The sequence below is a fragment of the Melospiza georgiana genome, chromosome 2 (genome assembly GCF_028018845.1).
Source record: "Melospiza georgiana isolate bMelGeo1 chromosome 2, bMelGeo1.pri, whole genome shotgun sequence".
NCBI classification, from domain to species: domain Eukaryota; kingdom Metazoa; phylum Chordata; class Aves; order Passeriformes; family Passerellidae; genus Melospiza; species Melospiza georgiana.
Window position 1 is genome coordinate 63,363,264 of NC_080431.1, and position 17,404 is coordinate 63,380,667.

Sequence of the window (17,404 nt, forward strand, 5' to 3'; positions counted from 1 at the left end):
ACAAGAGGAGATGAGTTTTTACTACTGGAACTTACTGGGGGCCAGTTGGGAAAACCACCTTGTAGTGTTATGGAAAGGTGAAAGATAACAAAAAGGCAGGACAGAACTGACTTGTGAACAACCCAAGGAGAGCTCTAACAGTTTAAGAACAGAGATAAAATTCTGGAAGCAGAAGCCTTCTGGTTTTATTCTCAGATCAGTAAACAATGGGCCACGTGGAATAAAATATTGAGGATTACATGGTTGTCTACTTCTTTCCCCAGTTTACCTACAAATACAGCTGCCTGCACATACACAGCTGAGTAGAGGTCTGAGTTTCCAAGATTTTCATCAAAATTCCAAAGAATCTGGAACCACTCCATTTCTGCAAAGCAAACTGCAGTTTTAAGGAGCCTGGTCACATCTTGAGGTTTGCTCGTGTACCTCATGAGGACCTTGTGAGAATTACTAGGTGGGAGTAGGGGTTCATGCAAAAAGGTATTCAGCATGGCTCACAGCCCATCCATTTCTACTCCTATAATCATGAGTAACAGAGCTGAACCTTACAGATACTTTTTTACTTGGTACAAAAGGCAGAGCAGAGCACAAGCTAGGGACTGAGAAAGGCATCTTCTCTTACGTCTTGCAATATTCTGTACACAAAGAAACTGCCTCAGAAGCATCTTTTCAACTCCCTCCTATTTGCTTATTTATTAAACTCACATTTATCTTATTTTCAAGGTGACAACAGAAGAGTTTGATTTTTTAGGCCAGAGTCTCGTCTCCAGCCTCCACATCTTATACCCTGTCATTTTTGAAAGATACCCTTTTTTTTCCCCATCCAATTGGCAAGCAGTTTGAGTCCTGCAATGATTGGTAGAAACTTAAGGCAATTTTCCTAGGATTTTTGTCTTTCCACTCTGCACTGCCCAGCTCTGCCAGGTTTCATTCACCCCACCTACGTTTGGGAGGGCTGCCTTACACATTACCAAATACAGCTCCACACCGGTCTATATTATAACACTGGTCTGGATCTCCATCATCTTTTGGGCCATACTGCTTGCCCAGACAGATCTGCTTCAGGTGAAATTCTTGCCAAAAAGACATCTCCCTGTTTTTTTCCAAATTAGCAAAAAGGCATAAAAAATACTGATGTTTTATGTTTTCCGGGAATATTCTCACACTCTTTCTAGGATTAAGCAAGGACATCTCTTTGCCCTCCCATTATTACACATGTGCACAGTTATAAGAAAATGCTCTGAAGGGACATCAAGCAAATAATACCAATTTTCAAAATTCTATAGCAATATATTTATACAAATTACAGAATTCTGTATGTATTTACACACCATTACAGAATACCAAGTAAAAATAACACCAATCGTTCTTTTCTTTTTCCCTCAGATTTTTCTTCAAGTCAATTTTAGAGCTCGAGAAAGGTGCCAGATGGGCAGCACTAGAAGGTGAAGACTTCTGTTTGTCCACAGCACAGGAGGAGAGGCACTGCAAGCCTCCCTGCTTTGCCGTGTCAGCTCTCTGCAGCCCTGATTTAGCAGGATCACATAAGGAGCAGGAGGGTGTCCGTGCCCCTTCACACCTTCCTGGCAAAGGAGCTGAGCAGCACCCAGGTGACAATGGCTTTGCCCATCCCCCACCCAAAACCAAACAGAAATAGCTCATTTCACACAAGGGACTGAACAGAATCGGTTGTTCGCTACCCGAAACAGGCCAAATTTGACCCAGTGAACCTGCAGGGAGTGGCAAACTGCCAGCTCCTGGGCCTTCCAGTCTTGCAGTAATGCCTAAGTTAAATTACATGTTTCTATATTTACATAAAGTCAGTATTTACACACCATTACGGGTTATTCGAGTAAATCGGTTACAGTTTATTTAGAAGGACTGCCATAAACTCATAACATTTTTCTCGAGTTTAATCCTTTCTGTAGAAAAATACAAAAAAAAATAAATTAAATAAAACATGTCAACTAGTAGTAATGATTAGCCTATGACTAAAAAAAATCCAAGTCAATTTAACATTAAGACTTTAACTGTGGCCTAATATTGCGGCCTTGACTCAGAGTCATTTTAACCTTTGCAGATAATTTCCTGGTGTATGTCAGATTTACTGAAACAGCAGAGAGTTGCAACCTCCCTTCCTCGTGGTGGGCTTGATGCATTTACCACAGAGCAGTGAGCCCTGGTCCTGCCCAGGAGCGCCTTTTCTTCTCCTACAATCTCTGCATGGCCCACACGAACGATCCGGCACCCAAGCAACCCACAGCAGCCAAACCATCCGAGCCCCAAAGGCTGGGACACAAACGTGTGGGCTGCAGCGGAAGGCTGTAAATTCCCTGGCAATAACAGTCCCTAGACAAGTACCCTACAAATCAACTAATGTAATTTACGTCTCTTTATCATCCATGAACAATCACAACAAAACGCCATGTTGTGTTTGAGATCACTGATATCGCCGGTTGAGACATGGCTCCTCCTACCTGCTTCAGCACAGTCAGGGAACGTTTGTTCAGCACACCGACCCAGAGGTCATTCCAGAACAGAAATAAGTTTCAAACCATATAAATCAGATGGACAAGGGTGCTGTAGAGCAAAAATTTCTTAATTACAAGTAGGCTACAACCTTTTACATCACTCCTCCAAAGGACTCCCGTGCGTACGCAGACAGCCAGGGTGTCAGGACCGGCCCTGCTCCCAACATATCCAATGGTGAAGGCTACACTCAACTTAATGGCACTGGATTGAAATCCTAAGGGATGAAACAACTACAAAATGCATTTGTCATATGGATCCTAACATGGTTTTCGTCTATTTTTTATTTTTTCCCCTTTTCTTCAGAGTATTAGGGGGGAAAATGCCTCTTCCTGAGGGTCAATTTCCAAATGGTCACTGCTAACCAACGTTTTCGTGTGCTTATCTTAAAACGCTACATACCCTTAAATATTATATACTGTCTCCTCACTTAGGGTTCATGAATATTTGAACATACTTTAGGAAAAACAATAAAAATAAGTCTAATACTGTCCCCCTCATTGTCATTATTGATAGAGATTTATTAGTTTCATTTTGCAAGTTTTACTTTAGGAAGGGTGCTAATATCATGTATTATGACAGTTCACACTGAAAGCAATTTTCCATAAAAGGTATTACAATGACCCCTATGGAACTTGTATAATTTCATAGTAGATAGTCAAGTGCACAAATAAACATGTTTACAAGAGTGATCCTGTTAACCTGGTTCTTGCCCTCTGAAATATTTATGTGTTCTTTGTGGAATCTTAAAATTAGTATAATTGTTGTTGGTATTACTTATGTTGTTTCTGGCATTCTCTTTAGGAAAAAAAAATAGCATATTTATCATTTAGCTTTGGTATAATCTGCAATAGGTTTTAACAAGTAGAATATATTCCAACTCCTATATTTTCCACAGCTGTGAAATTTACAATGATGTAAGAAGTCACTTTATCTGAGAGGAAATATTACAGACACATAAAAAAAAGTTGAAGACCCAGTTTTCTCTTTAATCCTCTGGGGTAAGCTATGAAACAAGCAGTCAGAAGAGTGAGGACTCAGTGTCATGAGTGGTGTGCATACTTGTACAATAATACGGGCACAAAAGAGATTGTCGCCTTTAGTACATGAGGGTCACTAGAATTTATTATTGTCATTACCTTTTTATTGTTGGCTTTTTTTTTTTATCCATGCACCTTTATATTTACTTGCATGAATTTACCACAGGTTCATAGTGGCCTTTGCCATTTCAATGCTTACAGAGCCTAAAGCTTCCAAAATGCCTATCTGGCCTGTACATATTTCATTAAAAATAAACTCTATATAATAAATAAATATATAAAATAAATAAAATGTTGCCTTTGGAATTTCTATAAATAAATTTAACTTTTTATTTTTATTTTTTTTACTAAGAGGTCTTTGCTTTAAACTCAGTGGGGTAAGACCCAGAGAGCGATTAACTGAAAAGTCTCTTGTTTAAGTAAGACTGCACCCTCCATGCCTTTGTAAATGCAGCGTACACTTGAGCAGGCCACCAGCCAAAAATCCTGATGAATCAAAGTATGGCAGCTATGCTGATATATGACGAAGTACAACTGATCAAAAATTTAAAAGCGTGTCTATTCCCCAGCATGCATCAGGCCTTCCTCCTCCTCCTCCTCCTCACCCTCCTCCTCCCCTCGGCTCCTCTCTCTCGCGCTCTCACTCCCATTCATCCTCTCCCTTTCTCTCTCTCTCGCACTCACTCTCTCGCGCTCCCTCTCGTACTAAATCAAGCGAGTGGGCATAGGCTCTCCTCCAGGAGGACAAACCTTTAAGTGCAGAACAAAATCAGCATGTTCCATCCAAGCCTCCATCATACATTATGCATGCGACAAAGTTTGGCAACAGTGGAGCTGATGTGATGACACAGCTAATCAATAAGAACCCACCGCATGAACCTTTATAGTGGTTACTTTTTAAGGGCTCAAGTGAAGGAATTGTCTTTGTCAACTTTGGCTTAAAATATCCTTATATAGTTCTGGTACTTTCTCAGGGTCCACCGGTCTAGGTAAAAAATGTGTAAATTTTTGATGCCGTTTAGTCCTAGTCCCTTCTCTTGGAGTCCCATCTTTATTTAACGCAACGTAGTATCGTCTTCCAGTGTCCACATGTTTATATAGATTTGATGAATATGTGTTATACCAGTTTTCTTCAAATTGCTCTCTGAATACACACTCCTGGGTTAATTTTTCCTGTGGAAAGAAAAGAAAGAGCAGTAAGGAGACAGCCACTAAAATAAGCTACTTGTAAAAGAATCACTATTTTAATGGCTTGAAACTGGTATCTCCTCAATAAATTGCAGAATAAACTATTTCAATTCTCCCAGTTTTAGCTACGAAGATCTGTATTGCTGGGTGTTTCAGGAGGCAGTCAGAAGGGTGGATAATTCTATGTGAAGCAAAAATGACTCTCAAAGCCTCACTGCCCAAATCAATACTGTAACAACAAAGATGAAAACAGATACTTTCTATTTCTGAGAGCTCCCAAGCAGCTCACAAGACCTTACTGGACTTCTGTAACAAATTGTTTCAATGGTGAGTACAGGCATTCAAACAAACAGATATAAATAAAATAAATTAGAACCAGTTTGCAGGGCTGTAATAAAATTTACAGTCTTAAAATCTCTATGTCGTTTCAACGCATGGAGAACTTGGTGCATTTCATTAATTTAAAGACATGCAATTTGCTAGCCTTCATTTGATTTATTGTTTGCAGCATGAAGCCACAACCCAACAGAGCTTCAAGCAGGAACATGAACCCTGTGTGCTGAGATGAAGCAGGCAAGGAAAATCCCTCCAGGTTTGCATTGTCAGGGTTGTCCTTTTGTCCCATCTTACTGAGGACAGAAGCCACTGAGGATATCAACCATTCATCAGATCCTCCTGCCACCACAGAATCCCACTCCTTCCAGCTGACCTACTTCTTCAGTCTGTGTGTTGCCTTCCACATCCTTAAGATTGCTTAAATTTGTTTTTTAAAAAATTGCTTAATAGAGTGCTTAAAACACAGCCACCTGATAACCAGACTCATTTTAGGAAGGATTCACACAAGTTGCTGGGAAAAAAGGTGGTGAGCATGGGAGAGCTGATGAAAAGCTGGGAAAAATAAGCCTGAAAATAGTCTTTTCACCAGGTACAAGAAAAAAATAGTGATAATTCAATGTATTTTTTGCAACAAGTTCTCATTTCAATAACACATCAACCACACCCAGCTTCCAGCTGAGGATCAATTTCTAATTATTACAAGGTTCCATACAATGCATGTGTTTTACAGATATTAAATCTTAAAACAGTTCTTTTAGACTGGAGCATGGAGATGGGAAAACAGAGACCCAGGCCCAGATGCAGCAATGTATGGCATCTAGGCCATAAACTTGTGCCTGCACACAACTAAGGAGCCACAGCTCAAGCACCCCTAAAAACCAGCTTCCATGACTTTACCAAGGAGTTTCCCAAGGTTTACCACCACCAAACCTTTCCTGAAGCTGCACGTGCCTTTGGGGCCACCTCTGCTGCCTGAGACTCAGCTCACAATCCTTTCCCAAGCCAATGTGCTTTGGCCCAGATGTTTCACTGCTGCTGTGTGTGGCAAGCACTCTGCTCCCAAGCCAGCCCACTTGGGCTGGGGACAAGAGAGGCCCAAGGAGCCCTAGACACCTTACAGAAGCCACGCAGGAAGTATATCTTGTGGGGGAAACAACGCCGTGCAAACGGGGAAAGGAAGGCAACACCCCTCTGCACCTGTACAAACTGGGTGTTGAGCTGTAAAGACAGTCCTCCTCAGGCCCTCCCAAACACCTGAAGGGTTGGGATTTGGAGGGTTCTTCTGAATTAAATTTGTGACAACTCCAGTAGGCAAGAAAGGCAGCAAGTAAGCTGCTCCTGACTTCCCATTTAATGGGTACCTCATTACCACTCAGAAAGCAGAAATCCCAGACAGGACCGGTTTCACATGTTCTACACCTGAAAATTCACTGTGGCAGTGACCATATCCCTTTGTGGATGTGACAATTTTTTTAGAGTAATTCCTGACTTTGACATTTTTAGTTCAATTTTTTTTTTAGTTCAATTTATTTTTTTAGCTTGATTTTTTTTACTTCAAACAGAGCAATAGTCTACAATGGTTATAGGCAAAAGAAGCACAAATCTGTTCACATTAAACCCTTATCTGTGGGCCATACCCTGCAACCTTCTATTGATAATTGCCTCTATGTCCTTTGCCAACCTGAAACCACAGCTGCATTGAGCATCACCAGACCAGCAGCAGCTGCCAGTTACACCCATTGCAGTATTCCCCTTGCACAGCCTCAAAAGTACAAACTATTACAAAAGGTAATCTGCTGCAGAGAGGATTATCTTTAAGTATAGATTTCATTAGTGTTTTATTTTGCATGAGGTTTAAAATCATCTCTGTTTGTCCTAAGACAGATTCAGATGCTAAGGGGTATTATATACTGGACTTATATAAGTCCGTGGGGAAAGAGAAACTAATTCAAATTGTTTTCCTACTCTCAGAAGGCAATAGGATCACATGACAAGCACTGCAGAAGAACTCCCTGCTAAAAATAGCAGCATTTTAGGAAGATATTTCAGTCCTGTCGTGAATTCATTAATTATTCACTTCATCTGCAGTTTTTTTTAGCATCATCATAAATTTCTATCTTTGCAAGAACTACTTCCCCATGCCCTGAAGGAGAAATTTTAAAATAGCCTCTCTTTATCTGGCAGGTTTGATGGATCATGACAGTGCTGTGGTACACGTAACTAGCAGACCCTGAATCAGGAGGTTTGCATTGTACTGCACTCTGGATGAGTTAAATGGATTTCAAGCTCACAAATTCAATCTTCATTTTACAAGCTTATCCTATTTTAACTTTTTATTCACTTACAAGACAGCTACATCTCTTTTGTCCTTCAAAATTCTCAGAAATTCATGTACAAACATGAGGCAAATACTTTGACATGAACATAACAGAGCAATCAGAATGTGGGATCAGATAGGTAGGGACATTAACAATTACCCTTTAAAAGAAATTAAAACATTTCTTTATACAGTCAAGCCTTTTCCTTCTAGGAGACTTTGAAATTCTGGTTGTGGTCAGACACCATTGGAGTAAATCAGTGTTGACAACTTTGGATCAGATCCTGTAAGTAATGTGGCACACTGAAATCCCATAATATCCCTCTTCCCAAGCCCTAGGAGAGTCTTACAATGATGTCTCATCCAGTACCAAGAGAGACAGAAATCAGCATCCACCAGAATAGTCATTTATGCAGAATCACAGAATCCTTTGGTCTGGAAAGAACCTTTAAGATCCTGGAATCTAACCATTCACCTAACCCTGATGAGCCCACCTCTAAACCATGTACCATCACAGCCCTACATAACATTAATACCTTATGCTCACATTTTAAGTATGCATGTCTTTATTCCAGCCAGAAATGAGCATAACAGAGAGGTGAGGCTGGTCCATCCTGCCAACATCACCCTCTTGTCTCACCATCTTAGGAAGGGAAAGTCTTGCTGAAAACCAACTCTCCCAGTATGGAAAGGATATGGTGTTTCCTGATCACATTTCTCCTTCTGGCTATGACTTTTAGAAAGTCCCTCTATGCACATTTAAGAGCAAGATTTAGCCCTACAATACAGCAATTTTTGCATACCTTTATTCCAGCAACTGACTTCTCTATCAATTTTCCAGTGCAAATATTTCCTTGCACCATACTTAAAGCTGCTGGACATCTTTGTCGAAAGCTGACACAAATACCAAACATACCCAACTGGAACAGCTATGGAAAGCAACCTGCATTCCTGTGAAAGGGGAGGCTGCCTGCCTTGCTCAAATCATTTAATTCAGGGCCAAATAAGGAGGTGACCTCAAAATTATATAAATCAGATGTTGCACCACATACCACATGTTTTCTGTGAGAGCTGCTCATAGAGTATTCAACTACAAAGTGATTGACTTTCATTTTGCTACATTTCCATGCTTCACCTGTTTGGTTTTTTAACCTGTTGCTTAACTCAGAATGTGCAAATAATTGCATTGTACAAAGATGCACATATTACAAAGACAAAACCCCAAGAAAGATTTTATTCAGAAAGCTGCTAATGGCTGGTCAGTGTTAGCAAGCTCAGGACCCCTTTCCCTTTTTACATTCTCCACCACCTAACAAGGAAAGAAAATAATTATGCTATCCTATTTCCAGGCAGATTGATTAAAAGTCAGATTCTAAAGTAATAAAGCGCATGTTTACAGGCATCAAAATGAAAGTTCTGCTAGCTTTGTTTTAAAATAGCTATCCATGTGAAATAGTTAATTGCAAATAAGTAGAAACACGTAAAACACATGTACACTGCTCAGAGAATGGTTTCATGACTCTAAAGAATGTAAGACATTCGTGCTGCTTGGTACTTGAAAGAACAGTACAGGGTCCTGTATAGAACACATCAATTTTCTTTCTTTCTTTCTTTCTTTCTTTCTTTCTTTCTTTCTTTCTTTCTTTCTTTCTTTCTTTCTTTCTTTCTTTCTTTCTTTCTTTCTTTCTTTCTTTCTTTCTTTCTCTTTCTTTCTTTCTTTCTCTTTCTTTCTTTCTTTCTTTCTCTTTCTTTCTTTCTTTCTTTCTTTCTTTCTTTCTTTCTTTCTTTCTTTCTTTCTTTCTTTCTTTCTTTCTTTCTTTCTTTCTTTCTTTCTTTCTTTCTTTCTTTCTTTTCTTTTCTTTCTTTTCTTTCTTTCTTTTCTTTCTTTCTTTCTTATAACAAGAAAGCCTCTTCAGACCATCATTCCTAAAATCACAGCAAGTACCTTTCATGCCAAGCAAACTACTCTGTTCTATGCCATGTGTAGTTTTCCCTTTTGCAAACTGCTACACTGATTCAGCAGAGACAAGAAAACACCTAATCCAGAAGTTCAAACAACTATTAACAAGAAATACATCTGATGTAGTCAACACTTCCTGTATACCTGCTGCACAGTAACACCTTGGTAATCCACCCTTAATAAAAGTCATGTTTATATGTATAATCTCCTGAGTAATTTCATGCAAATCCCTCATTATGGCTACATGGCATTACTGAAAACTGCATGTGTAGTGAAGGGAAACAAAGAAAAGCCCTATTCTCCTCTGAAGCAGTTTGCTTTGCTGCTCTGCCTACCAACACACACATTTTACATGCCATTGGCCCTTCCCATGCTGTAATGCAAACAGCCTCTAGAACACGCTATGTTCAGCTAATAATTAACACTCATACAGAGCTGTCATAAATAAAGGTCTAGCTTAGCATTTGCTGTGGCATTTTCTGTACTCTCATGCTAAGCCTGTTCGTTTCTGGCTGGGTGAACCACCTCCAGCCACAATGAGAAGCCAAATACCAGTGTCCAAGCAGCACCACTTTCTTTTCCAAATTAGACCACAGTGTGAGTCAAGCCCTGCACACTGTGTGTCTGACTTGGTAAGTGTCACAGAGCTTTCTTTGATGAGCTTCTCCAAGTAGCCTCTTTTCAGAATGCTTTGTTTGATAATTTGACAAAACATGAAAAAAATGGGGAAAAATTAGTCTGCCAAGAGGACTAGCTGACTGGCTTTTTGTGTTTGTGTCAGTAGCTCTCCAAAAGCCTTTTAGACAGGAAAGCCTTTTTCTTTTTTAGCAGGAAACCCTTCAGGGCCAGAGGAGAGACAAGCAGTCAGGCACCAATGCTGCCACTGATATACATTTCATATTCCATGGCACATTAAATATGATGAGGGAAATCAGGCAAGGTGTCCCTGGCAAAAACACAGTGAGGCAATTGCATTCTCCCTACCTGAGGTCACCTTGTACTCTCACAGAGTACATCCAGTATCCATCTTACTTGCTTCCCCTAAACCTCTTAGTTAATTTGTATAAAGTTTTTATTATACATCAATCCCCACTTACAAAATAAAAATCAAGTGTGTCTGTTCACTGCTGCCGCCATGCAGAAGTAATCATGGTGCTTAAAGATTAGAATCTTTCATACAAAAAGCTTGTAAAGATCCCAAGATCCAGCAGAACTTGAACCCCTTGAGATCATGATTGCCAAAAGCCACAACACCTACACAGATGCAGACCCTGTGGTACTTCCAGGCCCTGATGCAGACAACAGAAAAGTAGCACTTCCACAGCAAAATAACCAGACTCCAGTACCAAGAGTAAAATCCCAGGACACTGTCAGTGCAGGAGGGATTTCAGTGCTTCACCCCTTTGTCCCATTGCCGCTCTTCTCCTGCTGCCTTGCTCTCCACACTATCAAGAACCTTCTCTGGAGAGACCAGGCTGGCACAGAGCACTGTGCTACCCCAGGGCTGTTTGCAGAGCTCTTCTGACGTGAGCTGCAGGAGGAAGAGATGCCAATTGGGCCTCCATCCATTTTTGCCACTGCCAACTCCTCAGGTCTTGGTTTTACTGATACCCTCTCCTTTGAGATTTCAAGTTTGCAGCATCTGTCAAGCCTTAAGCGTGCCCTCCTGGACATGAAATCATTATGGGACGAGCAGCCCCACTGTGCCTGAGGATAGGCAGCCCATCAACAGCCATGCCTAAGTTCACAAAGGCTGGGTTTATATCTGCTCAGCCAAGCGCATAAGATGAAAACTCATTTTCACCTAAACACCCAAGATCTGCTCATGACGCTGTTGGAAGTCTTGACAAAACTCCAGGGGCAGATCTCAGGCTACATAAGCTGTCACAGTGCCTTTTCTCTGGAAGCTGACGAGCTTCCTTCTCCACAGCACAACGGAACAGGACCAGGACAAAGCCCACTCTTAGAAAACAAATAAACAAGCAGGTTTGTTCCCCTCCCTTCCAAACCAGCAGGTTTGGGCCCACACTGTGTCATTTACTAGTCACACTTCTAACCTCTATTTTATTTTTGATTCCCTTGGCACAATAAAGAACTGCAGCCATCAATGTTATCTAAGCATCTAATTCATAACGCTTGGCTGAGCCCTTCCAAGAATCAGAAAGCAAGGTGGTATTCAGCAATCTGATACAGGGGCCAGAGCCAATTTTTAAAGAAGATGGGAGAAGGGTTCCCGTCAGCTTAAATGGAACATGGATCAGCCTTGCAATGATAAAAAGGCAACAAATATTTTAAGACATTAAAAGAACCATTTCAGGCACGCTCGGATTTACTGAAAGCTGTAACTTGACCTTCCCCAGCTCCCCACTCCACAAATTCTCTTCTATCAAAAGACAACCTGTATGTCAAAGCAGGGCTGCCACCCTACAGCTACACACAGTCTTTAGCCTGAATACCAGTTAAGGTTTTACCCAGACAGAGATTTGTAAATAAAACATGCTTTCCTTAAATCCAACTAAGATGGAACAAAGTGTTTTGTCAGTATTTTTTGCCTTGTTCTGCGGTTCTCTAAGCACAGAACACAGCTTTAAAAAGCAGATAGACCTCATTCAGCAGAAAGTGTTGTTTAAGTGAGTAAACTCACATGCAGAAAACATTGTAAAGTGAGGGATAAAAAATATTCAATCTGCATGAGCCTCTACATTCAGTGAGTACCCCACAAAAGGGATTTATCCACCACTAAAGAAGCACCTCATCTCTCAGCTACCAGGTGGCATCATAAAAAGAGCAGAATGCTCAGGACCCTTCATGAAACACTTTGCCACAGGGACCAAATAATTGTTATACATATGTAGTGATATAAATGTACATTATAAAACTAATTCATGTTTTATTCTTTCAGCAAGATGATTTGGTCAAGGACTGATGAACAAAAGCCTGTCTCTGTATTTTGCTATTAATTTTATTATTATTAATTTTAAAGCTACCAGCTACATACTAGCTCAGAGGACAAGGACATTACTGATCACATTGTCATTCTGGATGGGGGTCATCAAACATCACAAGCTATCACATTTTGGAAAGATCCTCACTGAAATGCCACATAGCCACTGGGGTTTGAAAACCAACAAGCTTCACAGAGAAATTTTAAAAACTATGTGCTTTGGTGGGCACTAAAACAAAGGACTGGCACACTGTGATCTTTACCTAGCAGGGCTCAATTGCTTATTCAGTTTAAATTGTTTAAAAATGAGGCCTTTTGATTTCCCACCTTGTCTGGACAGGAAGGAAGACCAGCATTTCAAATAGTTGCTGCTGAGGAAAAGATGTCACACTTCCCTTTTCCAACAGCAGTGCCCCCTCCCTTGGCAAACACTTCTCATAAACAGCCTCTCCAGGGGTGACTTTTGGACACTTCCCCCTTCCTTTTCCCAATGGCAACCCTGCCAAAAAGTCTTGGATTTAGTCACACAATTTTAGTATCTTGCTTTCTGAGTAGAATAATGGGTATTTCCTCAATATTTCCCAGAAAATCCATACATCTTTGGTGCTGCTATGCCATGACTTCTGTTGTCAGTAATAAAGCTGACCCAGCCTTTGGGAAACACTGGAGCCTCTGCTCCTTCGTGAGACCCCTACTCCTCACATGCACACCAGTGGGCCTGTCTTTCAATGGGTAAAACTTCAGTCATGCACTTAATTTCAGCTTTGATGAAAGAAGTTGTCATTCTGTCTGTAAAAACCCAAAAGATACATTATAGTAACAACTTCAACAGAACTAGCGACTGAAGAGCTCAAAGACCAGGTTGTTGGTCTTCCAGGTACCTGCAAACATGAATCTTCCAAAGAAATCAGATTATTAAAGTAAAAAAGGGAAAAAATCCTGCTATTTTGTTTAAACTTTACAACATTTGTATATTCTATAATAAATAAAAAGATTTTGCTGAAGTCTTCTCCAATAACTTTCCTATTCTGAGTTCAGATTATACACTATATGATGTCTTAACAAAGGCATCAATGGGACAAAATCTCCCTTGTCATGAAAAAGTAAGATTATATGTTAAAAGATTGCCTCTAGATTGCAGACTCTCATAGGCAGGAACCCTGTCTAGATTTAGGTTTTTAAAATGATGAATACAATACAGCTCTTATCTTGATTGGGATCTGCTGACACAACCATAAAACTAATTGGTGGTTTTACAGGAGCAGGTCCAATCCTGATTCCATTGAAGGCAATGGTATTTCAACCATAATAGAATCAAGTCAAAATTTCTTTTGAGTCACAATTGCATCTATAATTGTGTTAAATTTGAAGAGCAAAGTTGAGCAGATAAAAGATGCACAGCCTGGGCCAGACCTCAAAAGTATGCAGCATCCACACTAGAACACAAGTTTTACCTTAGCAGCAGCCTGTGGAACACAAATATAAAATCTTATCCTCAAATCAGATATCTGCCAGTATAAAAGGAATGAAAAAGAAACAAGAGGTCCTTATAGAAGGGGAAAATATGGATTTGCACTATAACAAGCTTTATTTCTCAAGCTTTTTAAATGTGACACAAATGAACCACATTGCTGCACATCACCAAATCAGCCTAAGCACATTCAAACTGCAAGGCAAATCTCAACCAAGTCAAAATCCCTAATGAAGTCCCCACAGGGCAGACTTTTTCTACTCTCTCTTTGAAATTATGAATGGTATTATGAATGGCAAAGTGGGAGAGAGTACCACATTCACATTGCACTGGCTCCTGAATCAGAAACTGAGAACATCAGATCTTTATCTGATGCAGTGAATAATCCCCAAGCACATCTCAGGGTGTCACTGCTGCTGATGCTTTTAGCATGTCACTTCAGCACAGTATTCTCAGATCAACCAAAGGCACTGAACCTTTTCACACCCCTGTATCATTGCACAGCCAGCTCCAGAAAGGCTCAGGGCTGCAGTGACAGGGAACTACACAACTGCAAAGAAAAGAATCTGAAGATGTCCCACTCTTGCTTGCTGGGTATGATTTGGGTTTGCGATGCAGTTATGCCACTTTAACAACTCCCTGCTGTTGAAAGCATGGTGCTCAACCCATCAACCATCCCACACTGCACCTGATTCTCCCACTGAGCCCCAGTGCTTGCCCAAACAGGCAGCAAGCCAGTTCAGGAAGCTGAACATTCTCCTGTGGCTTTATATCCCTCAACTGATCTCCTGACAGGTCAGATGAGTGCCAGAGTTGGAGCATGGAAGAAAGCAGAAGCATGCAGCACTAGCAGGGAATCAGACCTGCCCTTTCTGGAAGAGGCTTCCTGCAAGGTCACATTGGCTGCCTCCTCAAGCAGCACCTCTAGCCTCCTGTTTTCATGAGAACACAAAATTTCAGACATCTTTAGTTAGGGAAAAGCAAATCATTAAACTAAGGTTTGAGTAGGATCTTACTTTACCAAAGCTTAGATTTTATATATATACATATAAACACATAAACATATGTATATGTATGTATGTATGTATGTATGTATACACACAAACATACACACACATACACACACACACGTAATTTATATAGAAGTTACTCATACTGTCCTGTCCCAGGCATGTAGTGAGAATCTAAGATCGACATAGAATTGCAGACCAAGGCAGGGAGATCACTGAGAGTTTTGTCCCAGAAAAAATTATCTTCAGACCTAGTGAGCATTTGAAATTTAGTCCTCTGAGGAAGACCATAGACTTGAGGAAAAGTGTAGTATCTATCTCACAGAACACTACTAGTAAGTGTCCCTCTTTGGTGACAGTGTTCAAGTCCATGAAGTTCTGATTTAAAAAAGACTGAAGCTGTAGTTCGAAAACAACCACAGAAGTTGCAGTTTCTCACAAAGTTTTCTCCCATTATCACCTGTGTCAAGTGTACTGACCTATCATTTTTTTCCTAAACCTGTGCCCACATCTCAAAAGACCTTTTAATTCTATAGATTCCTTCATACCTTGCTGAGCAGGTTGCAGTTCCTGCCTCATTCCCCATGCTGGTGCTTGTGCTTAAACACCATTTAACAGTACCCAGCTTTCAGCAAAACTGCCCATCCAAATTCTAAGATTGGTTATCTGCAAGGGTGAAGTAGATGAGGAAACTCAAGTATATGGACTTTTCTCAGATCTATACCCTCCACCCAGGAAATTTCCACAGTCACAAAGCTGCTTCTTACTGTACAGTGCAGAAAAAGCATTTATGTCTCATCTACACCTCCCTGCAAAAATCCCTCTGGACAGCTCAAAAACCCATTTCCTCAAAGCCTGAATCTTCCTCATTATGCAGCCTAAGCTTTCTTGTGACAAACCAATCCATTCTTGTACTCTATTTCAAGGACCTATTTTTCCTCCCTAGTGTTACACCTCAAAGTACTTACAGAGAGCAAGAACATACCCTCTCAGTTTTCATTCTCAGGCTAAGTCAGTCAAGATCTTTAGAGTCTATCATTCGATAGTCTTTTCATCCCTCTGATAATCCCAGCATGCCCTTTCTGTACCTGTTTTGGTTTCAATTCATCATCTTTAACACAGTGACAAACTCCATTTTGTATTTAGACTGGATCCTCCTAGTGTTGTATGGAGTGGCGCTGATAGAGCTCTCCTCGTGCGTAAATATTTTAGGCACAAAGACCATTCTGTGAGGTTGCCTCCTCTGCTGAAAATACTTCTCAGCTTTGCAAAAATTTCAATAACACACCACTACCATTTTATGACAAGATGTTTAATGTCCCTAATAAAACCAGGGAATAAAATCAGTCCAGGGACCAATCCATAAAAACTCCACTAATAGCTTCACTCCAGTCTAAAACCTTTCAGCACTCCCCATTGCTGTCTTCTCTTCAGAGTTTTCACCATCTATCATGCAAGTCTTCTAATAACACTCATTCTACCCACTGTAACATTCTGTTTTGTAGGTCATACCTAACACAGCCCTGAAGATTATCACTATTTTCCATTTCTAGAAAAAGATATTCCTACCAAAAATAAAATACCATGCTTGCCTGAAACTATTTATCCTGCTTCAGTAAACTCATCATGCATGTACTTCCTCTACTCTTCCATTTAAAAGGATGTTCCTAACATCCCAAGGGCATCCCAAGCCAGACTGATAGCCCTGCAGCCAAACACAAACCACACAGCCCCAGGTACACACACACTCAAGGATGGAAATTGCCTCAGAGGGAAGCAAACACTCCCTCACCCAAGGTTTGCTCCCACCTTTGTGCTGCACCTTCCAGTGACCTGGAAGGGAACCACTGTGGCTGAAGCCCTTTTGCTTGGCCAGATTTGTTTTCCAGTTTCGTGCTTCAATTCCCCAGGCAGCAAAGAAACATTTGTGCCAGCAAAAGGGAGGGGATGGATGGTTGGAGGGAAAATCACCATTTCTTTCAGTAGCAGTATTGGCTGCCCCTACTGCCTTTGTTCATCCCACAGCAGGGAGCTCCCCAGACACCTTACCACCCAAAGGATTTTGTCAGAAACAGGGCTAGCCCAGTTAGCATCCACATTCAAACTGTATTGCATTTACACTCCCTCCTGAATACATCATGTTGGTAAAGACTTCTGTTCCCTTTGCAGGCATATAGCTTAAAAACTTTTCACCTTATAAAAAGTTAAGTACACATTTCAGGGCCCAAATCAGCTTTACTGCATCAATTTCCATTTCATGCCCATGCTTCTACATCTCTAAGACACAATCTTTTCTGCAAGCCGTTCTTCTCCCATTCTCTGCAGACCCTCTGCCAAGCTCTCACAACCTTCAAATCCTTACATGCAGTTTCATCCTTGCTGGGATACCACTTCCACCGGATTTCTGCATGTCTGACAAAGTTTCAGATTTCCTTAACATTCAGAGCCATAATCACCTTTTTGAACTGGGCCTCTTCAGAGTTTGCCCATCAAATTAACTACAGGCCTGCTTCTTGCAGTCTCCTGCTTAAAGCAGATTTATCCAGGGAGACACGAGTCGCTGTCGTCAGTAAAAGACACCATCGGGTTTTTGATCATGGCAGTGCCAGGTT

At 40.8% G+C, this 17,404-nt stretch overlaps 1 protein-coding gene across 1 annotated transcript in view; it reads right to left on the reverse strand.

Annotated features, from left to right (window-relative positions):
• Positions 1–617: 617 nt before the first annotated feature.
• FGF9 (fibroblast growth factor 9) overlaps positions 618–17,404 on the reverse strand; it is a 30,749-nt gene continuing 13,962 nt past the window's right edge. Inside the window, exon 3 of the mRNA XM_058045623.1 lies at positions 618–4,739. Coding sequence (XP_057901606.1) covers positions 4,494–4,739 — 246 coding nt within the window. The 3' untranslated portion in view covers positions 618–4,493. The remainder of the gene's footprint in view (positions 4,740–17,404) is intronic.